This window comes from Bacillus rossius, chromosome 13 (assembly GCF_032445375.1).
Source record: "Bacillus rossius redtenbacheri isolate Brsri chromosome 13, Brsri_v3, whole genome shotgun sequence".
NCBI classification, from domain to species: domain Eukaryota; kingdom Metazoa; phylum Arthropoda; class Insecta; order Phasmatodea; family Bacillidae; genus Bacillus; species Bacillus rossius.
The window spans coordinates 27,619,030-27,646,829 of record NC_086340.1 but is presented as its reverse complement, the minus strand read 5'-3'; the positions used below and the strand labels follow the sequence as shown (position 1 = coordinate 27,646,829).

The 27,800-nt window shown below is 36.1% G+C and overlaps 2 protein-coding genes across 3 annotated transcripts in view; one reads left to right on the top strand and one right to left on the bottom strand.

The window, feature by feature from the left end:
• The window catches only part of LOC134538407 (cilia- and flagella-associated protein 44), a 107,727-nt gene extending 107,085 nt beyond the window's left edge, over positions 1-642 (bottom strand). For both annotated transcript variants that reach the window (XM_063379707.1, XM_063379706.1), the window contains exon 1: positions 215-642. In XM_063379707.1, the coding sequence (XP_063235777.1) occupies positions 215-441 (227 nt within the window). In that variant the 5' untranslated portion in view covers positions 442-642. The remainder of the gene's footprint in view (positions 1-214) is intronic.
• On the top strand, positions 619-21,995 carry LOC134538409 (palmitoyltransferase ZDHHC3). Its single transcript, XM_063379711.1, has 6 exons — positions 619-992; positions 11,033-11,172; positions 15,086-15,215; positions 16,340-16,498; positions 19,953-20,087; positions 21,864-21,995. The coding sequence occupies exons 1-6, from the start codon at positions 874-876 to the stop codon at positions 21,991-21,993; spliced, it is 813 nt and encodes a 270-aa protein (XP_063235781.1). The 5' UTR covers positions 619-873; the 3' UTR covers positions 21,994-21,995.
• The last annotated feature ends 5,805 nt before the right edge of the window (positions 21,996-27,800 follow it).

The window sequence follows — 27,800 nt, the reverse complement described above, 5'->3', positions numbered from 1 at the left end:
ATATCCTGTGTTAAGTATATCATTTTGTTTAATGTGCATGATTGTAGTGAGTAAAATTGGTAGATGTAAATTACACTTTCTATGAGTCTGCTATTTTTTATGCCGGATCAGTTTTTTTTATCAGGCATTTAAAAATAAAATAAATAAAAATTAACACATATTTAAAAAGTTTAAAAATCGTTCAAAACAAATTAGTATGAAAATAAAAGGATACTGAAATTCTAATATATTTTCTGGAAGAGTGCAATTTTCACTAAGAAATGGTTTTGAATAAAAACGATCTGGATCTAAGTCCTCCTCCTCAAGGGTTTGTCCAATATCTTCGTCCAATTCTTCCTGACTACTTTTCCTGGGATCGTCAGGCAATTCATTGTCAATTCTTTGTCCAGAATCTTCATCAACTAATACGTCTTCACCATCACTGCTTGTTTCTTGAGACATAATTAGCGTAGATTTAGTTCTGGACTCTTATAGATGATAATAACCGTCAACCGTCTAATCGCATAACTATTCGTAGTAAAACTTTTTTAAGCCCAAAATATAAACAAGCGGTTACCTTGACAACGCGTAATTAAAGTTAGCCAACTGTCACAACTAGTGTGTGATTTTTCTCAATGTAAAGTCGTCACGGTACAATCAACATTTAACACTGACTTACAGCTCGATAAATATTATAAAATCAGTGACATTCTGCAAATATTATTGTTTGTCAAACTGAGTTCATTAAAGGGAATGTATCAAATTTATTCAAACACTAGAAATGGGTTTGGCGATGGTGTACTTGTGAGAACAAAAACAAAACAAACATAAACAAAGCGAAGTCAACAAAGTAGAAATCGGAGCAACGCACAGCGTACGGTCGTCTAATGAATAATGCCAATGTTTGTGCGCGATCCGTGTGGGATTGTGTGCATTTTGCTAACGTATTTTGCAGTTTTGTATGCAGATTACGTAGTTGTGAGATGGATTATTTTACAAACTATGCAAAACAGGTAGGTTTTTTGCTAATTATTTATACTTCAAGTTTAGTAATGATCATGCCACTTTCACAATTGGAAGTTTACGTATACAGTTTCACTCTTTAAAAACGATACTCACAAGTCGACAGTATACATTTTAAACTTCCTAAGAATTTTAGTGTTGAGTAGTCACTGCACAATCTACCTAGTATAACCTATAAACTGTAATTTCTCAGAAACCAGTAAGAATTATGAAACACTGTTTTCAGGGAATAATTTTTTTACAACACAGTTTTTGGGATTTTGTTATATTTTTAGGAAAAGCTCCTAAACTATAATTTTACTTGCAATTGAAAGTTAAGATCCGTTTACAATTTGTTTGGCATTATATTAAACAGTTTAAGACTGAAATTTCAGTTAGCACCATCGCCAGTGAAATTCATTGTTGCGGAATTGGCAATAGGCTATACACAACCATGTTTAAGTTGAATAACTTCCAACTTTTTTTTCTTTTAATTTAAAGCCATATTCACTATGGCACCGCGCACAGGTCTGAAAATCGTACTGGTGGGCTGGTCATCTGTGTTCATCCAGGCTTGGAACTGTCAGTATGGCCAAATTACCAGTGTTTCTTGTGATCCGAATGGTACGTAAAGACAATGTTATTGTGTCGGTACCACGCCGACCTCAGAGAAACTAGTTTCCCAACATCATGACTGTCCATTTGTGTAAGAACATTGAAATGACTCAGGTGCATGCCTGGTTGCACATGAGCTGGGCTTCAATGCCTGGTTGCACGTGCAGCCAGGCGGTGCTGGGGAAATGAGGGGAAGTAAAATAAGTTTGAAGCCAACTTCAGTGATAACATAAATTGAGGAACAAAGTTAAGTTCGAAAAATCATAAAATTTTTTTTTTTTTTTTGCATTCTTTATTGTTTATGGATAAGCATTTACATGTCATAATAATTACAAGTGGGCCACTGCATCTAGTAATTCAGTCCACTTAAAAGAAAGAAATTTTTCATAGTACAAATTTTTATTTGTTTATAATCTGACACACGTGCACCTTCAGAATAGCATTTTGACGTGATGGCTGGCCCTTCTCATCTTTGTCTCGGGGCCTTTGCATTCCGTTCGCATGTTGTTTCCGTATATTGTGACTCCAGCTTATCCAATCTGAGACTTAGCTAGGGCCTACCTCACCTACACAGTTGTACAAAGATAAAAATCCATTGATATTTGGTGTATTAGTGATAGGATTTCATTTGTACATAGAATAAGCAAAAGAGGAAAAAAAATCTTTACAAACATTGTGCTCATTTTTTATTTTGTGTTAACCTTTATCATTTAGCGTCTTATTAGCTTGAGAAGGTCCTTTAGTATTATTATTATTAAGTTGAGGTAGGTAATAATATTGTTTAAATTTTTAATAAAAATAAACATTTTATAATTTAAGTACAATATTTTTCGTTTAGGCCATTTCATTTTTGTTGTGGAATCATAATGAACTAAAACTTGCATTGTGTACTGGGCACATTTATTTTTTTACTAGTTGATGCGCCAGTGCTTTGCTACGGCAGTATTCAGGCAGGACACACACTCACTACTGATTATACACACCCCTCCTTGTGGTTTTGCTACCGCCACACTACAAACAAAAAGAATAAAGTATTCAAACAAAGAAATAATTATAACTAAGATAACTGGAAGAATTATTGGATTTGACAGTTTTCTAAGTTTCTTCAAGTTCACACATTTATTTAACCAGCAATACCCAGCGAGTGGTTTTTGGTTTGTTGATAGTTAAACTTTAAGCCATCTTCACTGGAATTTGCAATCTTTTATGAATTAAGGGCATTTCAGTTGAAATTGAAGGTATTTGCGGTGTAAATACAGTTTTCCTTTTTTTCTTGGCCAGTTATCGTGCTCGCTTTGGTGGTGTTATTCTGCAAACATTTAATACAGAATCTTGTACCATTAAATAATTTCTGGCAATTAGGATTCCGCAGAAAAATAGTCAGCAATCAAACCTTCAGTTTGAGGCAGTGCAACATCATTCCTGGCACATTTAACGAATTTAAAAAATGGCTAGGAGGTATCAACAATCAATAGCCATAGCCAGGAGACAAATAATACATTAACAATGCAATAGTCATTGCCATGGAGACAAATAATACATTAACAATTAAATAGCCGTTGCCATGGAGACGAGGAAGTGTCAATAAAGCACCAGCAGTTGCCATCAAGAAAATATGGTAAAAAAATTAAATTAAAAAATTTAAAAAAACTATCTAGCACGCACAACTACTTACATCAAATACTTTTGAATCAATGGGTGACAAAGGGCTATCTACCACAACAACTGCGAGTGGAAGGCAATGAGGGGTTGTGAAGAAAACAGTGAATTTAACAAAGTACCCTTTACTTTTATACATGTTGCTTTACTTATGTTTATTTCATCATCAGTTTTAGTCTGTATTTTGATGCGTTATATCATTGTCTGTTCCTCCTTTTACAGTCATAAACATAGCTGACTGTTGGTTCGCTTCTACCGTATTGTTAATGTTACGAAATACTACTTAGACCCCTGTGCCATCACATTACAAAATGATACATAGTAAATTAAAATTCAAAATTATTATTTTTTTTTTAAATAAATAACACTGCTAATAGATAAATGCTCTATAATACTGTTGATGAGTAACTGAAATAATGTAAAAAAAATTAAATTGTAATGCTAATAGTTTGATTTCCTGGAAGTGTATAAGTAAAAAAATTATATCAATTTCTCCAGCATTGATATAAATTAAATGATTTTTGTTTTGTATGAGATTTTTGTTGCTATAAACCACTGTTCTGTGGTTAATAGTTCACTTAAAAGTCTTATGTAATGGTGTATTCATGTGTTACTTTATTGCAGTTATTCTTATGTATTATGTAACAAAGCGCTTCAAACCATAATTGTATGGTATGTCGACTAGTTATAAAATGAATACATAGGGGTGCAGTGGTACGTCATTTTACTCACATTTCTGAGGAATAAATGAATAATTAGTCTTGCAGACATTGGGAGTTATTAAACGTAATGAAATGTATTTTAATGTTTCTTGCCATGGGGAAAATTAATTCAAAGCAATTTCATAGCACATACCATTTATAATTTTAATTGGTTTCAATAGAAGAACCTCAAAAATGAATGCATAAAAGCATGACAAACAAGCCAATATCAGCTTGTGTCAAATGTTAAGTGCCTAAACAGCACAGCATAATAAAATAAAATTAATTATAGCATGGATGAATATGGTGTACTAAATGAAAGTAAAGTTTCAACAATAACAGTAAATGCAGACAAACAACCACTTTGGGCAACACAGTGTCACACAGATGAACCCAGCAATGAAACTAAAGACAGATATTCTGGACAAAACAACGAAGACAAGATATACGAACATGGTAGGCTTTCTATGACAAAACGATTTAAAACCATGAAGGGTGAATGGATCAGGGATTGTTTAAAACAATGGGGTGGTGAAAGGAGGAATGGATTGTTTAAAACAATGGGGTGGTGAAAGGAGGAATGGATTGTTTAAAACAATGGGGTGGTGAAAGGAGGAATGGATTGTTTAAAACAATGGGGTGGTGAAAGGAGGAATGGATTGTTTAAAACAATGGGGTGGTGAAAGGAGGAAGGGTTTTGGTTTGTAAACAATGAGAGGTGAATGAAGGAAGTGATTGTTAAAAACATTGAGGAGTGAGTAGAAAAAGAGGTTGGCTTAAAACAATGAGGGTTGATTGGAGGAAATGATTGTTTTAAACAGTGAGGGGTGAATGGAGGAAGGGATTGTTTATAACATTTAGGGGTGAATGGATGAATGTGTGGTTTAAAACATAGAGGTGTATTGTTGGAAGTGGTTGGCTTGAACAATGTGAGGTGTATGGTGTAAGGAAGGACCACGTTGAAACCAATGTGTTTCTAGCATCATGTGACTCATGTCACCACTTGCAAGAAATGCAGATATGACTCTAAGGGATCAGTCTACTTGACTACCGTGGTCCCACATTTCAGAGAACTGTTTTTCAGTGTTTATGACATTTCTCTGGACAAATGCTTGGGTAGTTCCTTACTACGGAGCAGGCCCGTGACCTCTTAAAGAATCTTCCAACATATATATGTTACATGGTACACTGTCATGTATTAGCCATCTTTTTTTCCTACATGCAGTATACGTTATCAGCACACCTTTTTCAGAAGCCTTGATAGTCTCACAGAAATATTTAAAAATAATATTTATATTTATTTCTATTATCTATGTTTTGTTTCATGGTAATTTTCCAATATTTAAAGGATTTTTTTTTAAATGCTATATGCTATTTTTTGGACAAATTTATTTTGTTCCTTTATGACATGCCTTTTTTTTCTTTTCTTTTTTAATTCTACAGAATAATACAGCATTAAAATTTTGTTGTAAGAAATTTTACATTAATTCATATGTAACAGGCTCTCGCATGAATTTCAAAATTTTTATGATGGGTCGGATTCCAATTTTCTCGAATTTGAGTTTGAGTCCCAAAGAGTATTTCCGACGATATACCCCTTGAATCTGAATCTATGTCTCGAGGGTCCAAAATAAAATAATGTACAAGAAATTAAAAGTATTAACCATGTTGTTAAAACATCTAACCCTTTAAATGTTTTATTCATGAACTAAGTTTCCTGAATCAATACAAATTGTAATTTTAATTATGTAGTTACATGTTAAAAGTACTATATCTTAGGGAATTGTAACAGGATATGTATGAAATAAAAATAACCTAGTAATCTTCAGAGGTTATCAGTGTTGAATTCTCTTTATTTACTTTAATTTCAATAATATTTTTCATCTAATCTTTTTTCTCGAATATTGAATCCTTCGAATACTAAGAATTAGATGGTATTTGAGTATTTGATTGGCTCATCTCTATCAAAAATAGGCAATATTTGGCCCTCGAAGAAAATAAAATTGGCCATCACTTCAATGGAAAATAGCGGATTGCTTTCTCATTGGGCCTGGTGGAAGGGATTCATTTTATGGACAGTAAAATTATGATTTTAAGGGCTTTTATTTGAAATTAAAGTAGAATATTGTAATTTTGTGTGCTTCTTATTTATCTATTATTATATGCCTTAATTTTTTGTTGACAGCGATGTCATTACAGACGAATTGGGTCTTGCTAATGTTTCTTAATCGTGCCACAAAAAAAAAATATTTTTATTAATTTTCAACTTTCTTTTCAGTTTTTGATTGCAAATCAGCACCACTGCTTACCAGAACACTAGCAAAGGGAACATCTGTCATGCTACGTTTTATCTTTTGTTTCTCCCTGTGTAGTGGAGTATTAAACGTAAAGAAACTACTCTAAAACAAAAAAATTGTAAAAAAATTTGGGTTTTCAATTTTTTTTTTTAGTATTAAAGTCATAATTTAAAATATGAACTCATAATTTTCATTTGGTTATCATGTGTTTAGAAATTAGTTTTTATTTGTGTGAATTTTTTATTAATATTGGGACACTATGCCTTTCCTATAGCGAGGTCATTAGAGACTGTATTAATCACACTTACTGCCTTTAACCGGTATTTTCTTGGAGTGATTTCAGACATCCGTGAAAAACCGAAATCAGGATGGCGCGTTCAGTGTTCGAACCCACATCCTGTGGGATGCAAGTTTTGTCTTAACAACTGCACTACCTTGCACCATGTATTCGTGTTAATATTTTGTTTGATATTGTAGAAATGTCTCAGGTCGGTATTAGACTATAAGAATTATTTGACAAAGATCTTTTATTAACTTTGGTTGATCATTTGAATGAATAATATTGTAACCAGTACAACTGTTTACAGTTATATTATTATTATTTTATTGTAAAGAGGACAACCAAAGTTAACCTATATAACACATCTAATTGCCAGAGACAACACACTTTTAACTTCAGGGTCTTCTAAGCATTATTCTTTGGAAACTTTATTCATTTGCCTTACTTCAGCACTCTTACACGCTAATATCCAAGTTTTATTTCACTATGCAGTTAATTTGGTTTGTTGATTTTTTCCATAGCTCCTTGGTTGCTAGGGACGGAAAATAAATAGTTAGGAGGAAGAAGAAAGGGGGGACGCCATCGTCATCTTGCAGCGGGAAGACGTTTCTCGGGCTGGGGCGAACCAAAGCTTTGGTTGCCGCCCGAGGAATTGAAGATTCGCGTCATCTGCGGTCGTGTGCTATCTAGAATTCTCCACACTACAATTTGTGAAAATAGTTCTGGACTGAATAAGTCTAAGATAGGGAGTATCGGCGACATCTAGTGCCAACTTCCGCGTCGGTCCCGTTCGTCCCGTAGTGGTTCTGGACGACTGATGTCAGCGCCAGCTACGATCGGCCACGACGTTTGGTGAGACCGATCACAATTAAAACAGACTTTTTAGGATGAGAGGGAAGTCGATTCTTCAGCCAGACCCCCGGCTACATCAGATCTTCTGTAGTTCGCCAATTACAGCTTCCAGCGTCCAGTGTTCCAGCGTCGCAGCAGACCACCTGGAGGTCCTAGGAAGAGAGCCTCAAGCCTCCGACCACTTATAGCTAGACCCGGCATGGTAGTCGATGTGTTCCTGTGACGTCATTTACATCTACTTACTGACACCTAGGTCTGAACAAAATGATAACATACACAGTAAATTATTTTGGTTGTTCCTCTCGCTGAATTACATGTTAACAGTAACTTCACGTCAATATCAAAGAACCCATTAAAATCATATGTTTTCCAGCTATTGCTATTTCATTTACAGTAAATGTCAGTTACGTATAAAACAGACCGGGTCATAGGTAATGCAAATTTCCACTAGTCACACAACACTACCTAATTTATTTTTAATAATTACTCTCCTGCCAGTAATATAATGCAGTGACGTGCTAGCTGGATTAGCAGTCTGGGTAATTGATACAGCAGCAGCATTCCTGAGATCTACTGCGGAGAGAATAGGCGCCAAAACCCCGCAAGAACAATAATTATTTACAGTTGACCATATAATACATATTTCAATTAGAGTGGCACCCATTATTGTGGGGCTTGTACAGTTGGCCACACACAGAGAGCAATTAGGATATATATATATATATTATTTATTTATTTATATTTCTATTTATGGTAGTCATCAGCACTTCCACAGACAACGCCATTACTGGTAGGCCTGTGGTCCATGAGATGTGCAAGGTTATCGCACTTATCAGGGAGTGGTTTTTAACTGCCTGCGTCTCCCGTCACTGACAGCACTAGTTACACAATGTGTGTGCCGAATTTCACTGCTACAATGTCCTGCTCAGCGAGTAAACTGTGTTACATTTCAGATAATGCTTCAATCGCCTAGCACAGCATGTGTTTCCTTAGACATTGGCATCTGACATAGTGTGCAACACATTTAATTAATGACCTCTCCCTTTGAACTGTAGTCATGGCCATCAATTAGCATAACATTTAGTGGACCCTGCAAACATATTAATTTGACTGCAGTGGTCGGTCCTAACGTTTAGCTTACGTCAGCTGTGAAACTGTTACACACTCGTAAATTACTTGACGGCGCTGCTTATGGCAAACTACGTTGAGGCCTCAACGCAATCTCGGTTGCGAGAAAGTGCAACACCGCATGTTAAGGAACTTGTGAGCACATTTGTTTTAAACGGCTAATAATGCATTTTGGAGGAGTGTAATACAATACGTGTACTTTGCTGTTTTGTAACTTACTCCTTTTAATGTATTTTATATAATCTTTTTTGTCACATGTTCTTACGTAGTTGGCAGCTTTTTAGAAAGTTGTATTTTCAAACCATGGTAAATGGCTTGAAAATTTTAGTAACAATTTTTATTAGCCCATTTATTACATGTTGGCAGCACAAGTTAGGAAACTGTGCGGACTCTGCTGTTTAGTCTAATATTCACCTACATTCTATTTTTGTATGAAGGTTGAATTGTATTCCTGCATTTTGAAATAATAACACGAGACAGTACTCGAGGTTACAGAGAGAGTGCGTGGTCCGGGCGAGGCGTGCAATACTGGCTTAGCGAGTTGGGTGTTTTACTCGCTGGACTAGGTATCACTGGATGGGGGTGAGGGGGTAGCGTGCTCCATCCAGCGTGCATGCGTGGTCGCAAGGCACAGCAACCAAGGCCTTGAGGTCAAGGAAGAAATAACATGTCATTTGAAATCCCTTGTACAACTACTATGTCTCTCTAATGATACCTAATGAAAAAAAAAAATTGGTTGTCTGTAAAGTCGATTTTCGGACGTTAGTTTAACGTGACGTCATAACAAAACATTGATGAAATGATTGCATACTTTTATGAATAAAATTGAATCATTTCTGTTGAATTATCACTATTTTGTATGGATACAAAGAAGGAGTGAAATGAAATCTACAATTTAATTGAAAAATTTACTTTTATTTGCACTCATTAATTCAAATATGTTTATTACTTTAACGAAGAGATTATTTTAACTATAACTGTTATACATGTTTGCTATTTAACTTCTCCCAATCTGTGTTATTCTGTTAAGGATAGGAGGATGATACGAAAAGTAGGAAACGAATGGGAGTGTTTCAAGTTTAATGTGCCTCGAAAAAGTCAAATCGATGGTTGTTCCAATCGAGTGGAACAGAGATAGATGCGGCGCAAGCGTACAATGAGCGTAATGGGACACAGTGTAACGAAACACAGCGTAACGGGACAATGTGCATAACGGGACACTTTTTTGTGCGTGCTGCCGGCGTTCATTGATTTATTAAACGTTGTCACGTCAAAAAAAAAATTGATCAATCACTACTATGATGTTAGCACACTCGGTAGTGTGATTACAGCAATGGGTGAAGATGTAGCTGTGCTGTAGCTATTGGCTCCTGAATCCATTCAATTTATTTTTCACGTCATGGACCGTGTAAAGGCGTCCGTTTTCTTGTAGAACACTGGCAATGGTCTCTCATGTTTCCAGACATTTGTTTTAATTTTGGTAATCGCTATTACGAATGTCACATAGCAAGCTATATCTTTCATAATCAGAAATTAACAAGTTCGTGACTCCAACAAACTAGTTGTCCACATCATGAAACAACTGCCCAAAAACGTTTAGAAGATATAAGATAAAGAGGCTAACCCTGATATAAGAACTATTATTAGTCTTCTTTTATAAAAGTTGAGGTATTACACTGTCACATATCTTGTCCAACATCTTTTATGAAATTTCTTTTTGAAATAACTTTTATAGTGTAATACCAGCCTTAGTAGTTTTCATTACAGTTTATGAGCAAATATTTTTAGATATATTTGATATATTTTTTGATATATTTGTGTAGTTGCAGTTTACATTACTTTACATGCGCACACACACGCATGTACGCACATACACAAACGTTCGAATCGACCGTTACTATGTTTCTCCAACGGTGAACACACAGTGTCATGAATTTTTTTTGCTGTGATTTGTTGTTGGGTTTTTACCTCTTGTAACAATTGCAGTCCACTTTGTATGGATACAGCTTGAGATGCTTCTGAAGCACATTGTGGCCTTTTGATTTAGGGAGAGCAAGCTCTCAAGTCGCCCATCGAATGGATTTCTTAGGACTTCTCACAAATGCATCTGCAATGTGCTGAAAATGTTCCTCTGATGTTATCGCCCACCACCGCGTCTCTTGGACACTGATACCGTCTGTAAAAACACAGCTTTCCACACCTTAATCATCTTCGTATCTCTCGGATACACACAACACAGAAACGTCCTTTGAACAGCGATTATGGAGAGAAATTCTGTTCACCACCACACATTTTGCACTTTTTCAACATTAGTAGCCGTTTCCAACACCTGCAACAGAAAGAAAAATCAGTTCGGTCACCCTCCTGCTCACACGTCATTTCAAAATTCCACAGCTAAGTTAACCTACCACACCACATATGTTGGTCTTACAAATGTTTTATGGATATTTTAAATTAGTGATGTTTGATTTGGACATATTGTATAAATTGTACTGAAACAGAACTACATTATGTTTCAGTTTGTGGGGACCACTTCACGTGGTGCTCTTCAACTCTATCATTTTCCTCCTGATAATGGCACACGTGAAAGCTGTGTGCTCGGATCCGGGCATCGTTCCTCTTCCTCAGAGCCGTGTGGATTTCTCCGACATCCATTCAGGTGTGTTGGGTATTTACTGTTATGACATTCACTGAGTTTAAATTTCTTTATCGCTTGTAAAACTTGGTGGCGGACACGGCTTCTCAAATTATTTTTTTTTTTTGGGTGGGGAGGGGGGGTCAGCAACTGGATGGTACCAAAGGGTTTTGGATAGTATGTGAATATCTCCTACCTTATTGGGGAGTTTGCAATTTAGAAAAAATAATAGCCCCAAAAAAATTGATTTTAACCCATTTCTGACATCCTGAAAAGTTGTTATCAAAACTGTCATTTTGTCTAATTTTTAGAGTCCAAAAATTTTAAAATATTACACACAGTACAGGAACACTAAAAAATGTAAAATAGAAATTCTTTTTTATTAAAAAATATGAAATAATTTCAAAAGTAAGGTGTGGCCTGAAATAGATTTTTTTTTGTATAAATCTAGAGGTGTTAAGGGTGGGGGCAATGGCCTCCTTCGTCCCTGCTCATAGGACTTCCACTGGTAAAACTTTGTTCCATGACAACAATGTTCACTTTTTTCAAGATAAGGTGAGAGACTTGTTTGTCAGATGTTTCAAATTTGACAGTTGAATATTCCATTAAAATTAACCTAGTAAATATTGATACACTATTAGCTAGTCTGGTGCTACATGAGTCAGTGTTTGTTTTGTTTATAACGTCACAATATTGAGTTGCCAAAGACAGAATATTCCTTGAAGCACCTTTTGTAAATATTTCACCCTTTTTAATGTAATACAGTTCATACTCACTACAATTACATGTTGTTATTATTAGTGCATTGTTTGTATTCTACTCTCTGAAACTGAGAAATCACTTTCTCTTGAAATTCTTATTAGAAAAGCTAGGTACTTATCTTCAATATACACCTTGTTACATTACAGGTTGGCCCAGCTAAGCAACTCTGAATAGTATCAAAACACTTTAATCGCTTGAAAAGTTTATGTTTAGATTAAATGATTTTGAAGTTTTTGTTTTTGAGTTTAACTGGTTACCGACATTGAAAATGAATTACGTATTCCCTTAGGTTGAAAGTTTGTATTTAATTGTATTTAAAATAAACAAGTCTTTTTTTTAAGGTAGTCTTTTGTTTTATTATTATTTCACAAGAAAAAACTAAACATAGTTCACAACATACATGTTCAGATGATTTTCCACACATTCACACTCAATTAAAAAAAAAATGAAGTCCCAAAGGTACCAGTAACCTGTGGAAAATATCCCGGGAGGGTGAGAACAGTCACCCTGGGCCGATGCCAATGCCTGAGGTCAAATTTCTAGCTAAGGTCCAAAAATTAATATTAAAAAAAATTTTTGTTCCGGCCTGATCCCAACCAGCAGGCATGAAATTCTCTATTTCATAAATTTCACTTCATATTTGTGATCTCCTGACACCGTGGTCGAACGCAGCTACGATCGAGCGACAACTAACAGAACAACGAAGTTGTCTTCCCTTACAAAGACAAAGGTGAAAACAAAGGGGAGTCAACCCCGTGTCGACTGAACAATCACAACACAGAATGAGGAAAATGACCATATATGTATGGAGAAATACTGGAAAAACCATTTTTTTTCTGAAAGTCTGGGAAGACACGTCACACTACCTCAAGGCTCGCTCTGATTGGCTGGCAAGGCAGCTGCCAGCGAACGTTCTAGTTCATTGTGGCGTAGCCGCGCGCTCACGTCTGGGTTTTCCCCCTAATTTGAGGCGTGAAAATAACTTACTGGCGACAGAGTGTCACACCCGTGTCTTCTTTTCCTTTTAGAATGTTACAGTCTTATTGCCCAGAATATGGTTTAAAATTTGACAAACAAAATTAATACACATGTAAATTTTAAATTATCAAGCAAATTATAGTGAAAAAAATAATAAAAACCACTACATTCAGATTTATATAAAACCTAACCCAACTCTGGTTCGAGTTCAGCTAAGTCCTTACATTTTTAATTTACGTATATAACCTCGGTTGTCATAATTTAGGCACGTCTTTTTCCAACTAAGATGATCCAGGCCCCGGTATAAAGCAGTGTTATTTTCATTTGTGAATGTGTCAATATCTGTTTATTGATTTGGGCACATTATTTTATCTATGCACTAGAGTATTGTTGGTTATCTCCCTCTTAAATATTCCTCTGTAACCTATAATTATTAGCCTACTCCCTAAATATTTTCATTCGACACTTCTGACTGGGTAGCTTTGCTGCTTTGTAAAGGTCTGTGGCCCTTCCTGAATTAAATTTTAATTACAGCAATAATAATTATTAATTACAACTCAAGTTTATTTTGTGCCTGACTGACTTGCAATACAAAACGAACTACCTGTGATGCTTGTCGTCACCAGCAGAAATAGCATGAAGGCGCTCTCTTTTCGCCAGAAGCGACGGCCATAATCTATACTTGCGCCAGTATTTATGTTGTAGTAGGTAATAAATAACTACACGGTAGCTTTATTTTGGATATTTTAATAGCTGTTTTTATTACAAAGACTACTCTAACGAATGTCAGGGACATTGAGTAACTAAGAACATATATTTCGAACATCATACATTATAAAAAATAAAATGACATTGTCATCGAAAGCCACAAGCTTCAGATCTGCTAAAGAAGCAAACCAAAAAATGTTGGATCTCTATCCTCATGTATACATACTTACATGCATAATACATTTAAACAACTAAAATAAGTTCAATAATTTGCAATGTATTGTAGGCAAAAAACTATCAATCCTAATCAGAATTAAAATAACACTGCTTTACAACCAAAAGTCACGTAATTAGATGTTCGACTAGATAGTGGTGACACAGTTTGTAAAGCAAGAAAACCTGTGTAAGCACAAAGCCTTTATACTACATTAGGTAGTAAGAAATCACTTTTTTTTTTTTTCAATACGGGTAGAAAGACTGCCAACTTCTTTGATGTCTTGATTAGCTGTGTACGAGAGTACTAGTGTCATCTCGTACATGAGCTTATTTAGGATTAGCACGCGATACTAGTCAAATAGGTTATAATAAATAACTAAAAACTTCATCTTGCATAAAACTGAGTGTTTCCGCCACCAACCCACCACGGTAAAATGTTCAGTATGTATGTTGTATATGTGTATTGTTATTTATATTTTTTTGTGTGTGTTTGGGGTAACACACTCACACAAAAAAAAAAAAAAAGTTATAATTCTGGTGGTATGCTCTCGATTACTTATGGGGTAGAACTGAAATGTACCAAAAATAGTAATATTTATTCTCTTGCGTGCTCTGTTGTGAGTCGAAGTAGAATGTCTAGCCTGGGTGTTTGTGTGGAAGGGAGCAAGTGAAAAGATAATTTCTCTCCGCGGTCGGCAGTCTATACCCTTCTCCTCTTTCCGAACCCGTCGTAAACATGACAACCTGCTAGGCGACATGAAATTCCAGAAAAAAAAATTTTTTCTTTCCTCCTGCTTTTTCAAAACCAAACCACTCCATCGCTAAACCACACAGCTTGTGCTATCTATTGAGGACGTAAGTAACTATGTGTGTTGTGTTTTTTTCTTTTCATGCTCGGGAGAAACCCATGATCTTAGGCTTAAAGAGAATATTATTTTTCTGTGAAGAAAGCAGAATACATTAACGTGTAATCGTAGTGAGTATAAACTATATTATATTCAGTAGTAAGTCTTCATTGTTCTCATGAAATAGGTTATTTAACATAAAAAAAAATTTATCATCTTGAATAAGCTTACTTTCAACTAGTTTAAATTTTTTGTGTATGCTTAAATTTTACATGGAAAAAACAAAATTACGTAAATTTACCCTTACAAATGAGAGCAATGAAATACTCAAACTTTTGCATTGTTTATATAATTTCAATAAATTGGTTTTATTGAAATGATTGTGTCTTTTAGTATTATTTTGCTTAAAATATTTTATACTTTTTCAGGTACTCAGAGCATTCTCCAGAGAGAAGATTGGACTGTTTGCACGCGGTGCGAGACGTATAGGCCCCCTCGTGCGCATCATTGTCGCATATGCAAGCGGTGCATTCGACGAATGGACCATCATTGCCCGTGGTAACCATCATTTCATTAGTTTGAAGCGTTAGGATCGCCGCTTCTTTCAAACACCGCGCGTCTGCGCGGGCGGCGGCTCGTCGTCCCCTGCTTCCTTCCCCCTCCTAGTGTGTGCTGGCTTGCTTCTCCCCTCTCCTCCTCCGTTCGGCGCATGCGCGCTGCGCGGCACATATGTAGCCTTGATAATGGCTCGTTCACTTTTGCTGTGTGTGTTAAACTCTTGTTACGTAATGATCACCTTGTTATTTATTTTTGTTATTTTTATTAAACCTTTATTATTGTTTAAAAAAAATATTGTTGTGTTACAAATACCCGTTCGCAATCCTTGCCATGCTATGGCGTTCCACCCCGTCCTTATGCCTGTAGGCATTACAAGTTTACGTAATGGAACTGATGCTAAACGTTTTGTTTGTAGTTTATTTTGGGTGCTTCTGTAGACTTTTTTTTTTCCTTAGGGGTGTATGTCCTGTTCCAGGTCATTATTTTATGTTTATATTTTATACATGTGTATATATTGCATACTTTTTGCATAATTAACTGGAAAATTTATGTTTTTATTATTTTTATACAGTATGGATAAGGAAATTAAATTTAATATAAAACTGGAACTCTTTAGGTTTAAATTCAATTATATTGGTTACTATGTGATATAGTTTTTCTGTCAGAAAAAATTATTTAATTTTAACTGGCCTGTTATAATCCTCAGAATTTTTATAATTTTAAAAGAATAAATAAAATGAAATAAATTTTTCTGAAGGAAATTTGAAACAATATGGCAGGGGAGGGGGTGTTCAAAAAACAATCAAAAACTTTGTACAAAACATATTTTCACTAAATAAAAAAAAATTTAAGGCAGTAAAATACATATTTTATATTAAAAAATTATTTAATTATACTAATGGGATTATGAAATAAAATCAGTTTATTATATATATATTTTGAAGTATACCTTGTATTTGAACAGAAACATTTTTATGTTGTCAAATTTAGGTACTAGCAACTTTTTTTTTTTTAAGTAATTTAGCTGATATAAAAGTGTAAGAAAGAAGTTTTTAAAAATGTTATCTATAATTTACCCCACCACTTATTTACTCCATCTTACCCCAGTTGTATATCTGTTTCAGGATCAATAACTGCGTTGGCGAACAGAACCAAAAGTTCTTCATCCAATTCCTGGTGTACGTGGGCGCGCTGTGCACTTACGCCATCGTGCTGGTCGTGACCTCGTGGCTGGTCGAGTGTCCCGGCTGCAGCACGGACGTCAACGTCAAGCAGAGTCGCATGTGCGTTCCTCACACGCGTTCTCGGAGCAGCTCGTCGAGTGTTTGTTTCCAGCATAGAGGGGGGGAAAACCAGGATTTTTCCTGGAACTTTTTAGTCTCTGGAATAATCGTGCATGAGTTAGAAAAATGAGGTGGTTAGACTCAAAAGGGTGAAAGTGACGGAATGTATATTTATGTTTAGTTGAATGTTAATATGAAACTGTTTGTAGCGGCAAAGGGAAACTGTCTGGTTCCAAAGGAATACATGTGTACTGTAAGTTCTCTGCTGCCATGTAGCAAGTTTTCATAAAATACCTAGGTATATTAATTTTAAGGAATCAAGCCTGAAAGCTTTCAAACTATCCTGTATTCACTTATACCTATTTTGCTTCTGGCTGTCTCATTATGTTGAAACGCCCCTCGTGCCTCAAAATTAAATTATTTCAATTTAATATAAAAAAGGCCTAGGAAACAGCTGAGCAAAATAATAAATAAAAATACAAGTATTACCAGAGGGGGCACGAGGTGGTGAACAAGACAATTTTATACTCCCTGCACACAAGCAACTTGGGAGCTAGTGGATCGTTTAAATAGAATAAAGTATATGATAAATAACTAAACACTACATAAGTTGCTTGGTCTATAGGTTCCATGTTTTATGTAAAAAGAATTAAATGAATCTTTTGTTTTGGTTTAACAATAACATGGTATACACAATATATTAAAGTTATTAAAGGGGGCCGGCCCGATATTATAAAAATAAGTTATACAATACTTTTGACAACAAAAAAAATCACACAAACATAAATTTGAAGTATCTCTCCTGATATATTATAGTTATTATTATTATTATAACTTCATATATTCTTATTGGTTAAGTTCTTTATGTCACTGCTTGCTGGTATATAATTTGTTTCGTTGGCGGCAGGGAGAAGTTATATTTTAAATATCACCCGGGACTTGAAATTAGACGTCTGGCCGGGAGGAAAGCTCTTCTTAGGAGGAAAAGCAGCTGGAGGTCCTGCACAACATAATGGGTGTAATTTCGGCACCCAACTGTTGGACCCTGTCTGAAACACAAGCCAAATTCCAAACGAATGAGACCTGCTTCCAGACAGTCAAACACAGTCGCCGCAAAGGCCAACAAACGGGAATTCGGGGAGGAAAAATATCGAAGTAACTCACCAAACAGGGTGTAGCTCCAGGGCTCAGGAGATGTCTCGCGCCAACATCCAAATGGCGCGGACCGAGAATAGCGCGGATGACGCGACCGATAAGTGAAATAAAAAAAATTAATAAGTTTTAACTAAGACATGACTTGTTCTAAATGTTCCTACTGACTGGCTACTGAATTTTTAGCTGGGATCACATCCCTTAAGACAGATGACTACATTCTTGATTCGAACGAGTACGTCGTTGCCGAAGAAAAGCCTCTTTACACAGAGGACGCCGAGATGACGCGGTAAGTAGCCGAAGTCAGAGTACCAAGTGCGGCGATGGCGGACAAAGCTCCTAATTAAAACGCGCTCTGGACCGAACATATCCGGAGATGCCCGCGTGGTCGTAGCCACGACTTCAGTTGTTTGCGCCAAAGGGCGACTGCTGCGGTCTCTACCAGCAGGTACAGAAAGCAACATACAATTGACTATTACAGACCGCGAGGAGGAAGCATAGGGCCTTATGGCGTAGCTGGTGGTGCACTCTGGTGGCCTAAAGGGGACATAGAGGGGGAGTTAGCAAGATCGCCCACAGGTGTTGCGGGCGTCAGCTCCATGAGCTGGCGCCAAGAGAAGACGTTACAGTTTCTGCCACTAGATGTCGTGGAGGGCTCTTTAGGGCAAGGGAGAATGTCCTTGGAGTAGGCCATCGTCTTGGCGAGTTCACGTACGGTCAATGATCCAGGGCAAAATTCTTAGAATGAAAAGGGGGAGGGGGGGGGAGATAGAGGGGAGGGCGGACAGAAAACGCCACCAGGCTGGGAACGGAGGTCCACTGGAGACTCGTTCGTGCCGAGACTAGCTAGTCTCAGCAGGCCTCTAAGAAATAGAGCTTGCAGGCCAGAAGCTTCTCTATGTGATTTTAGTCATGCAGGGAATTAATATTACAAACCCAGGACGTGCCTGCAAGCGAGAGAAATGTCATACGGGCTGCTAACGTCCACATTAGACTTGCAAAAGCTCAGATTGATCCTTGAGAAAAGGTGCCTCGGTCCACTGGCACAAAGTTTAACTACGTAGAGTACACCAGTCTAACAAAGTGTAAAACACCCCTTTAGTAACCAGATTATAATAAAAATAAAATTTCCAAAAATAATTTAAAATTATAATAACAAATTTAAAAAACATGCCGAAATGCCTAATTTCCGGCACAATGTTAGGTCTGGGAATTTAAATGAAGTGTTTAGATAAAGGCTCATCTTTCATTACATCGCTAACCGTTTAATTGTGTTGTGCATGTTGTACTTTAGTTCAGTCTTTTCAGTCTTTGTTGCATTCCTGGTATGCCAAATACTAAAATTCACCCCGTGGGACATGTGTATAAAGAATGAGTGGTTGAGTTATTTATTTCTCCAAGTGGGTGAGTGTTGTTGCTTTACACCTTTACCTTTAGAGCTTCCCACGAGAAGAAATCACAGGGCAATGATGGGGTCTCTCTTTAAAGACTCAACCTGTATTTTATATCAGAGATGTATTTTTTCTGGCAATGTGATTTCATGTGATGATGCCTTGCTGTGTTATAAGATAAGAAGCATCAGTTTTTGCATAGTTTCCAGGCTTTTTGTTACTGTGTAAACAGTTTTCTTGGACTTGGAGGAAACCGAAAGAACATTGTGACCAAGGATGTGTTAGGAAGCAGTGCCCTAAAATTATTGTTTTGGTTTTCTACGGAAATTTTGCAGGTTTTTTTGGACAGTTAAAAATTATAAAAGACCTGGAGAAGTTATTAAAAAGTCAGGGTATTCTGTTTGTAGGTTTTGTTGGACACCCAGTTCAAGGTGTGAGTAATGAAGAGAAAAATTACATCCAGAATTTAATAAACTCCTAAAAAATCCATAAATTAATGGAATGATGGTCAGTCGCAACTCAAAAAGATATCTGGCCTCTAATTCACGCTATTAGGTACAGACTTAAATTATCATAGGGTGATTAATGGTACATGCAGTACATCCCATCCAATCAAAGTTGTATGATTAACAGATTTAGTTATATGAACCCTTATTTGTGAGACATTTGTTGTCTCTGTTATGTACATATTTTAGTTGAATGTGCACTGACTGGAAGAAGCTGTGAGCTTAAAAAAAAACCATGTTCAGTTCTTTTAAAAACAACTGTAAGCACAGGGGGAAAATACCACCTGAAAGATTCTCACAATTACTTTATGACCAGTTAACTTATATTGAATTGACATCAGAGTGTATTTGCTTTGTAGCCGCTGCCAGTTGGCCAGTGAAATACATAGGCGATGGTTTTTGCAGCTTGCATTGCGTGATCCTGGTCCTGGAGAGCGCGCTGTTCGGGATGTTTGTGTCTGCCATCTTGGTGGACCAGCTGCAGGCTATCCTCAGCGACGAGACTGCGGTGGAGCAGGCCCAGAGACAAGGACCGTACAGGTAAGCAGCTCTGCGGCGGCAGCGTGCTAGTCACTCTGCTCACGTCCGCGATAGGCTGACGGTCAGACCTTGACATCTGAAGCTATATAAATAAAACTGTTAATGTTGGTTTGTACAAAATAGCTCATCTCAGAAAGTTCTTTACCGATTGCTTTGAAGTTGTGACATAACGTTGCATTCGTATACACGTGTGTTTTTGTATGAAAAAAAATTTAAATAGTTTTTAAAAAATCTCATAACTCCGAAAGTTTGTCATCGATTGCTTTGAAATTTTGACACGTTGCATTCAAATACCTGTGTGTTTTTATGTATCTATGTCACACGTGCAACACGTAAAATGATAGATTAAAATATAGATACTTAATTATGTGTTTGTGTTTTTGTGTTCATCTTCTGTTTTTCAAAGATAAAGGTATAGATAGGAATATATATACATAGAGATATAGAGAGATATAGATAAGTATAAAGAGAGGAAGATATGCTGACACAGATATAGAGAGATAGAGTGAGGGATATCTAGATATGTAGATATATATAGGGAGCTAGATTGAGCTTTAGATAGAAACATTGATACATAGAGAGATTTATATATATTTATATAGAGAGAGATAGAGAGAGAGAGTGAGAAATATAGTGATATTTATAAAGGAACATATATAGAGAGATAGAGAGAAATGCTTTGTAAATTTGTACCTACTTCAAACAAATGCTTAATCTTTTCTTTCTTTTCCTTTTAACTGAGCCACAGCAACCGTGGCCGGTACAGCTAGTAATGTCTCTTGGCACATGAGACAAAGGTGCCAGGTTCGATTACCTGCCGGGTCAGGGTTTTTTCACTGGGAAATGTTTCCGTCACAGGTTAAGGGCCCCGGCTTACCTGGGTTGTGCAGAGCTGCAGAAAAAATACACTTGATTTACAAACTGCTCATGATATCAGATCGGAGTCTGTTTACGAAAAGCTGAGGGTGGATGAGTTGCTCTCTTCTGAATTTTGTTTTTAAACTGTATTTTTCTGTGTTCCACATAAAAAGCTCCTGGGAAACCTCTGTCATTACTTCAGCATTCAAGTGTAAGTCTTAAAGGCACCTAAAAAAAAGTTTATTGTTATTATTATTATTATTATTCAGATGGCTAAACAAGTGTGTTTTGCACTTGTTTTTAAGCCCATAGTAAAACTTTATTTTGAAGCCAATGTCAAATTAAAAAAAAATTTCTTTTAATTGTATTTTTTAAGATGGACAAAATATTGTGAACTTACCAAACACTGGGAGTCCATGCGTATTATAGAAAGTCAGGGAATTTGGAATTAGTTATGGAAAGTCAGAGGATTCACTTGAAATCCAGGGGGGAAAAAACATGAAAATTCAACAGTTATAGTAATTTGAAGGGAAAATGTCATAATCCAGTCTGCCATCACCCATATTGTGAAAGTATTTTTTTTTTTTCAGGTAGTGTTTTCATGCATAGTCTCACACACTATAAAATAATGTATGCAACGTTCTTTTTGACACAGACAGTCGAGTGAGAAAAAGGCCAGTATTGGAAATGGTGAAAGCTGGATTATCTTTATTTCTTTCAGAAAATCACAAATTAAGTAAATTTAAGAAATATATATATATATTTTAGGAAAATTTTTAAAATGTGGTCAGGGAAAAGTCAGGGATATTTTATTACAGATTTGTGTGGACATCCTGTAGAACAGGGGAAGACATGTTGAAAGGTGCACTGTGTGTGTGTGTGTGTGCGTGTGTCACGAGAGGGCTGCTCTGTGCGCAGACTGCACAAGTCGCGGCTCGCCCTGCTGTCGGAGGTGTGCGGGCGCGACCACCCGCTGCTGTGGCTGCTGCCGTGCGGGAGCGTGACGCGGTCGCGCGAGGAGCCCCTCCTGGGACACCTGGACGTGTAGCGGCGCTCCCCCCCCCCCCCTCCCCCCCTCCAGCGCCGGCGCGGCGGACGACGACTGGACGTAGCTACGCAAAGAAGGAACCAACCCACGATTTTGTTGTATTTTGTTTGAAAATAAATTAAAATAGTGCAAGGTTGATCGTACCCTCATCGCTATTATTATATCAGCATTTGTACTAGACCATTATAAAATTATACCCACATTATGCTATCAATAGGAGAATTACAATTTATAATTAACTTTAACTTCAAAATACTCAGAATAGGTTTCATGTGGGTTGGTTCCTTTTTGCTTAACTACGTCCAACTATACCTTTCAGTGTTTTTTGTACGTGAACAATTACTAAGTGGAGGTGTTTTTCAAGAGAAGTTTTTAAATGATTGATCCTAGAAGCGAAGACGTAAATGAATGGTCTGCAGCAATTCTTTTTTTCCCTGTCTTTAAGTGCGTCATCATTTTCGAGTAATCAGCTTAGTAAGTGCTTTTGAAGCTTAAATAATTTTTCGTTTTTTACAATTATTTTTTTTTCTCGTCATTTACAAATTTTAACATTTGCTGATGGCATGTGTGTTTGACTGTCGTCTGAATTTCCAAACTTTAAGTGGAACGTTATTCCAGCCTTTAATTTCTTTTTATTAATTTTTTAGTATTTACTTTTCATGTGCACTCCATTTCAGATAACTGCAATGTTAATGCAAATGTAGAAGCTAAATATAATTTTAACATTCAAGAGAGCATTCGTTTCTCGTTTCATTGATCTCAAGTTTTCCATTTGGTCTCAAAGGACTCAGCTCCGTTAGCATTGCAGGGGTACATTAGCAAAGTGGAAGGGAAACAAAGTGAAACAATGAAATGTCTTGCTGTTGTAATTCTAGATAAAATAACGGAGAAAGGCTTTTAGAAATAATGTGAACTTGAAACGTGCAATTCTGTGATAAAAATCAGAAATAATTTCTCAAAGTTAGTGAATAGGTTGTCTAAAAAGAATTCTAACATGTTTGATTTCTTTTATTTTTAATATAATGTTCAGCAGCATTGAAATGTTTAACATATTGGACAGCGTTAGAATACTTGTTCATTTGTTGCAGACAAAACATCAACAGCATCTTCTGATGCAAAGCAAGTATATTTTAAAAGTACGTACCAATTTCTGGCAGGTCGCTCACTAATTTCTGACACAGAATATCAACCAAAAACCTCATCAAGAATTATGTATATCCTTTTGCAATGTCTTATGATTATTAGTCATCCTGTTCCAATGCACCAGTCAGACAATTAGTTACATGTGACTTAACGTCTAGAGTTTTTTTCTTCTGAAATGTGGAATGTCTCACTATGAATTGTTCCTACGTGTCCAAGAAAGCTCTTTATGCCTTTCATGGGCTCTCCAAATTAAGTCAGACCCGCAGTGTGTTTGTAATGAAATCCCTGCCAACACTGATCTTACAGGGTTTCTTCTTTATTCATTAAATTCCCGAGTTGTAGAAAAGTCATGAAAAAATGTTCATAAAAATTCAAAATATTAAAAAAAATTTTTGTTAAATAGCCTTTAAAAAATGTTTAAAACATGTTCACTGTAAGTTGACTAATGGCATAAAAATTAAAATCATGTTTTGTTAGGAGTACAGAATTAATTTGCCAAGGTGGCAATTATAAAATCAGGAGTAGATAATTGCTACATTTGCACCATTTTGGTATGATTACAAAAAGATGTGAAAAGCTCAGGCAAAAAGTCATTAATTTTTATTCCTACAAATTGTAATAGAAACACTGTCTGTCCACACACTTAAGTTTTTATTGTTCATTTGTACTGAGTTAACTTTGTAGGGTTACAAATAAATTCTTGTTACACATGTTGTTCCCTGTCTACAGCCACTTGTACTTGGTCATCCATACCTTCTCCATGAGGTTGTCGATGGACATTCTGGACCATTTACAAATTCCTGTCCCAAATTTTGACTATTTTAGTTATTTATCAATGATAGTAACAGCTCCCGCTCGTTCATTTACCTAGTCAAACCTCAATAATAAAATCCTGAAGAGACCATAATTTTGTCACTTTGCAATAACAAGGTTTGTATTAACCAAACTATTACAAAATTTAACTACAGTTTTTATATAATTTTTAAATCAAATTCTAATAAAGTTAAAACTTCAACACAATATTTTATACTGCACCAAATTAACTTTTTTTTAGAGAATGGAAAAAATATTTTTAGGTGGACTACAACCAAGGCTCCAAATTAAAAAAAAAAAAATGTTATCCTATATCACACTTAGAAGGATTAATGTCAAAAGAATAAAACAAAGGTATAGATCATTACCTACAAAAAGACATACTACATACCATCAAATTTGCAAGAATAAAATTTCCAATGTTAATTCCTCAACCTAAAACGAACCATAAGTAATGGCATCAGTGCCTATTATTTTAGTTGAAATTTCACTGTGTTTCTTTTCATGATTATGGGATATTTTTGTTAAACGTCCTTTACTAGATGTAATTGTCTACCCTTGGTACAAAAACAACTTTGTATATACATAATAACATAATAACCATATTAAACAAATTACTTAGCACTATAACTTCAATGAGAGTTTTGTATTATCATTATCAGTATTTCTATCAATGAGGTTTCTCCGTGTTTGATTTGCCTTCCAGATTTAGTGACAAGTTGCTGGGTGCCGTCTTACCTATTGATATACATGTAACTCGTTAGTGGTGCCTCGCTCCTTACTGGGGCATCAGGAAGGTAGGGCATTGATGGTCCACGACGCCCTACGCAGGAGCAGGTGGGCGAGCTCGAACTCCACTGTCGGTCCAGCCACTTACCTCCCGCCAGGCCCACCATTTCATTGGTCCAGCTGATAACGTAGGCGTTCGTTCCTGGCATTGCCGCCAAGAGAAACTAAGGGCCCGGAGACGGATTATTTTGTCGGTTCCCCTCCTCATTTCTTCAATTCAAACCCCCACAACTAAAAAAAAAAATCTAAAGACTCTTAACGTAACCGACCATTACTGTAAATGTTACCTGCACATATAGCATAACTTATAAGTAGAGACAATAATTTGTGGTTTTTAAGTATTTTTAGGTCAATTTCATTTTTAAAACAGGAGATTTTTGATGATTTTGTTTTTATACATTGTTTTTATTCATTAAGAGAGTGCATTATTCAACAAATATGAAACTAAAATATTTCTTAATACTTATTTCACCAAAATATTCTCATTTTGACTGACACATGGAGCACTTTTACAATAAATAAATTAGTAGTAATTATGTCTATAAGAGTACTACTAAGAAAAATAAAAATACATAGTTAAATTTTTGTGCGTTTGAAAAATATGCCAACATCGTTAATGTAAAAACGTGTTACTAGTAAGAGATGCGAGATCAAACAAAGTAATATTTATTCCAAGCCATTTAATTCATACATTTTGGTGCAAAACTCACGCTAAATAAATTACATTAATAGAGTTTACTATAGTAAAAGATGAAATTAATGTATTTTGAGTTAACTTTTGTCATATTGCTGATTTATTTCATTGTTTTAGTTACATTTCGGTGCTAAATGGTGTATGAACTTTCATTTCGGTTTTTTTACGTTGTTTTAACATGCATTGCGGGGTTATTTTGATTTTTATCGCAATTCACCATGTAATCGGTCCCTACTTATAAGGTTTCTAATGGCGTAATGAGTTCTATTAGCAATAGACTTGTAATTTTGTCCTATTATCACAGTAATCTTATGCAGTGAAAAAAAAAAAAAAAAATCTTGAAACTCCACCGGGTCCCTCTTAGTGCCCGGGTCTGGGGATTTGGAGATCTCGACCCCGCTTGTCCCTGCCCCTTTGACCCCTTCTGATGGCCCTTGTCCCCAGTGTTAGGGTATCCATGATGCAGTGGATCAACTACTGGGTAGGGACAATGTGCAGGGCGGCCGTATCCGCGTGAAGCGAACATGTCTTTACTCATTTTAAACACAATCACACGTTTAGTTACGTAATGTACATCTACAGTTGAGTTGGTGAATCTTTTTCGTTTGTAAGTCGTCTGTGATGTTCTATTAACGGAGTTTCTTTTGCAGCAGTGCGCAAAATCACACAGAATTATTTCATAAAAATGTCCCTCTATCTCACCAGTTGAAATTGCTGCCAAAGCATATTATTACTTCATCATCTCAGTGACACAATGATGATATTTTTTACCTAATTTACCTTTATGGACTTACGAAACACAAAAATTAAAACTCAGTTTTTTAAAATATCTCCTGCATATGCTTGTTGCATTATAAAAATAAGTCACGTTCAGCTTTTTGACTTTGATCTCAAACGGTAGTGTTGGAAGCATAGGCGTAGCTGGGTCTTTTATTTGTTGGTATGTTGTTGGTACCATCATAATCGCTTGCATGAAATTCTTTTGTGTGGTCACCTAGCACAGAAGTGATGCATATTTTGGTGTCTTGTTTTTTGTACTTGGAATCACAATCACTACCGGTAAGATTTTTGGGCCAAGTTATCTGGAGTGGAGGTTGTACATTAATTATATAATTTATAATTTCCTTGACGCACATTAATTTTAAAGTTTGGAGCTGACATTTTAAATTCACGATACGACAGTGTATTATTATTTGAAGTGTTCAGTTGATTCAGACCGAGCCCAGATATATTCTCATATTGTGTTCAATATTTTATGTATTGATAAGTACTGTGATAATTTATTGTTGATTGTTATTTTATAGGATGTTATTTTAGCTGGAAATATTTTGTTATGAGTTGATTTAAGTGTTGAAAAGTGTAAATATTTTTATAATGTAATGGTAGTGATTTAACCAAACAGATACTAAATTTTATGTTTGCACCATCCTGTGTATGACCATATGCAGTCTTCCTAGAGTGTGATTGTTTTTACAAGTAATAATTATATATATATTTCATTTTTAAGCCATCCAAGATATTTATTACTATTGGAAACTATACTGAATTTATCTACGCCAATCCCTCACTAAGCACGTCTTCAGATTGCGTAAATTCAGTTAGCACGAAATCACTACAGGCAAAAAAAAGTCGGTCATGATGCCACGAAGTCTCTTTCAACTCTGTAAACTACAGATGTACCCTGGCATGAGTTAGCCATACGACAGGGGAAGAGATACGCCCTCAGGTCTGACTACACTATCGGCTGTTGTACAAACATCAGCTATGGCAAGTTCAGTTGTGGCTATGGAGTGTAAAGGTCCAAATTTTTTTACATCCGCGCATGTGCCACTGTGTCATACCGTTGTCGCCTGGCTACAGACCGGGCCGGCCGTGATGAACTTCAGTCCAGCCAGTGGCAGGGAACTCGCACAACACAAAGCAACGTCTGCCCATTCGTCTGCCGGTAACTGTACGTGCGCAAGCACCTGCAGTGGGAATTATAGTGGAATCATGGCTTACAAGTGAGAGCATAATGCATCTTGTTCAAGCGTTTGAGACAAAACTAGAAGTTTTACGGCATGCAGAATGTTATGAAAGCCACACTTATTTTGGTCGCACTTTAGTTTTAAGCAAGTCAACTGTGCGCACAATTGTACAAAATGAGGACTCTATCAAACGTTTTTACATGTCTGATTCTGACGTTTTCACATGTCTGATTCTGTTGGTTGTACTAGTAGGAATATATTTGACAAATACCGGAACAGAAATTAACAGATGATTCACATGGAATAGTTAGTTAAATGAAGGTTGCAATGAAAAAAAATCACGGGCCTGACAGGATTGATGTGAACCAAGTTGTGCGCTTTAATTTTTGAAAAATTAAAAT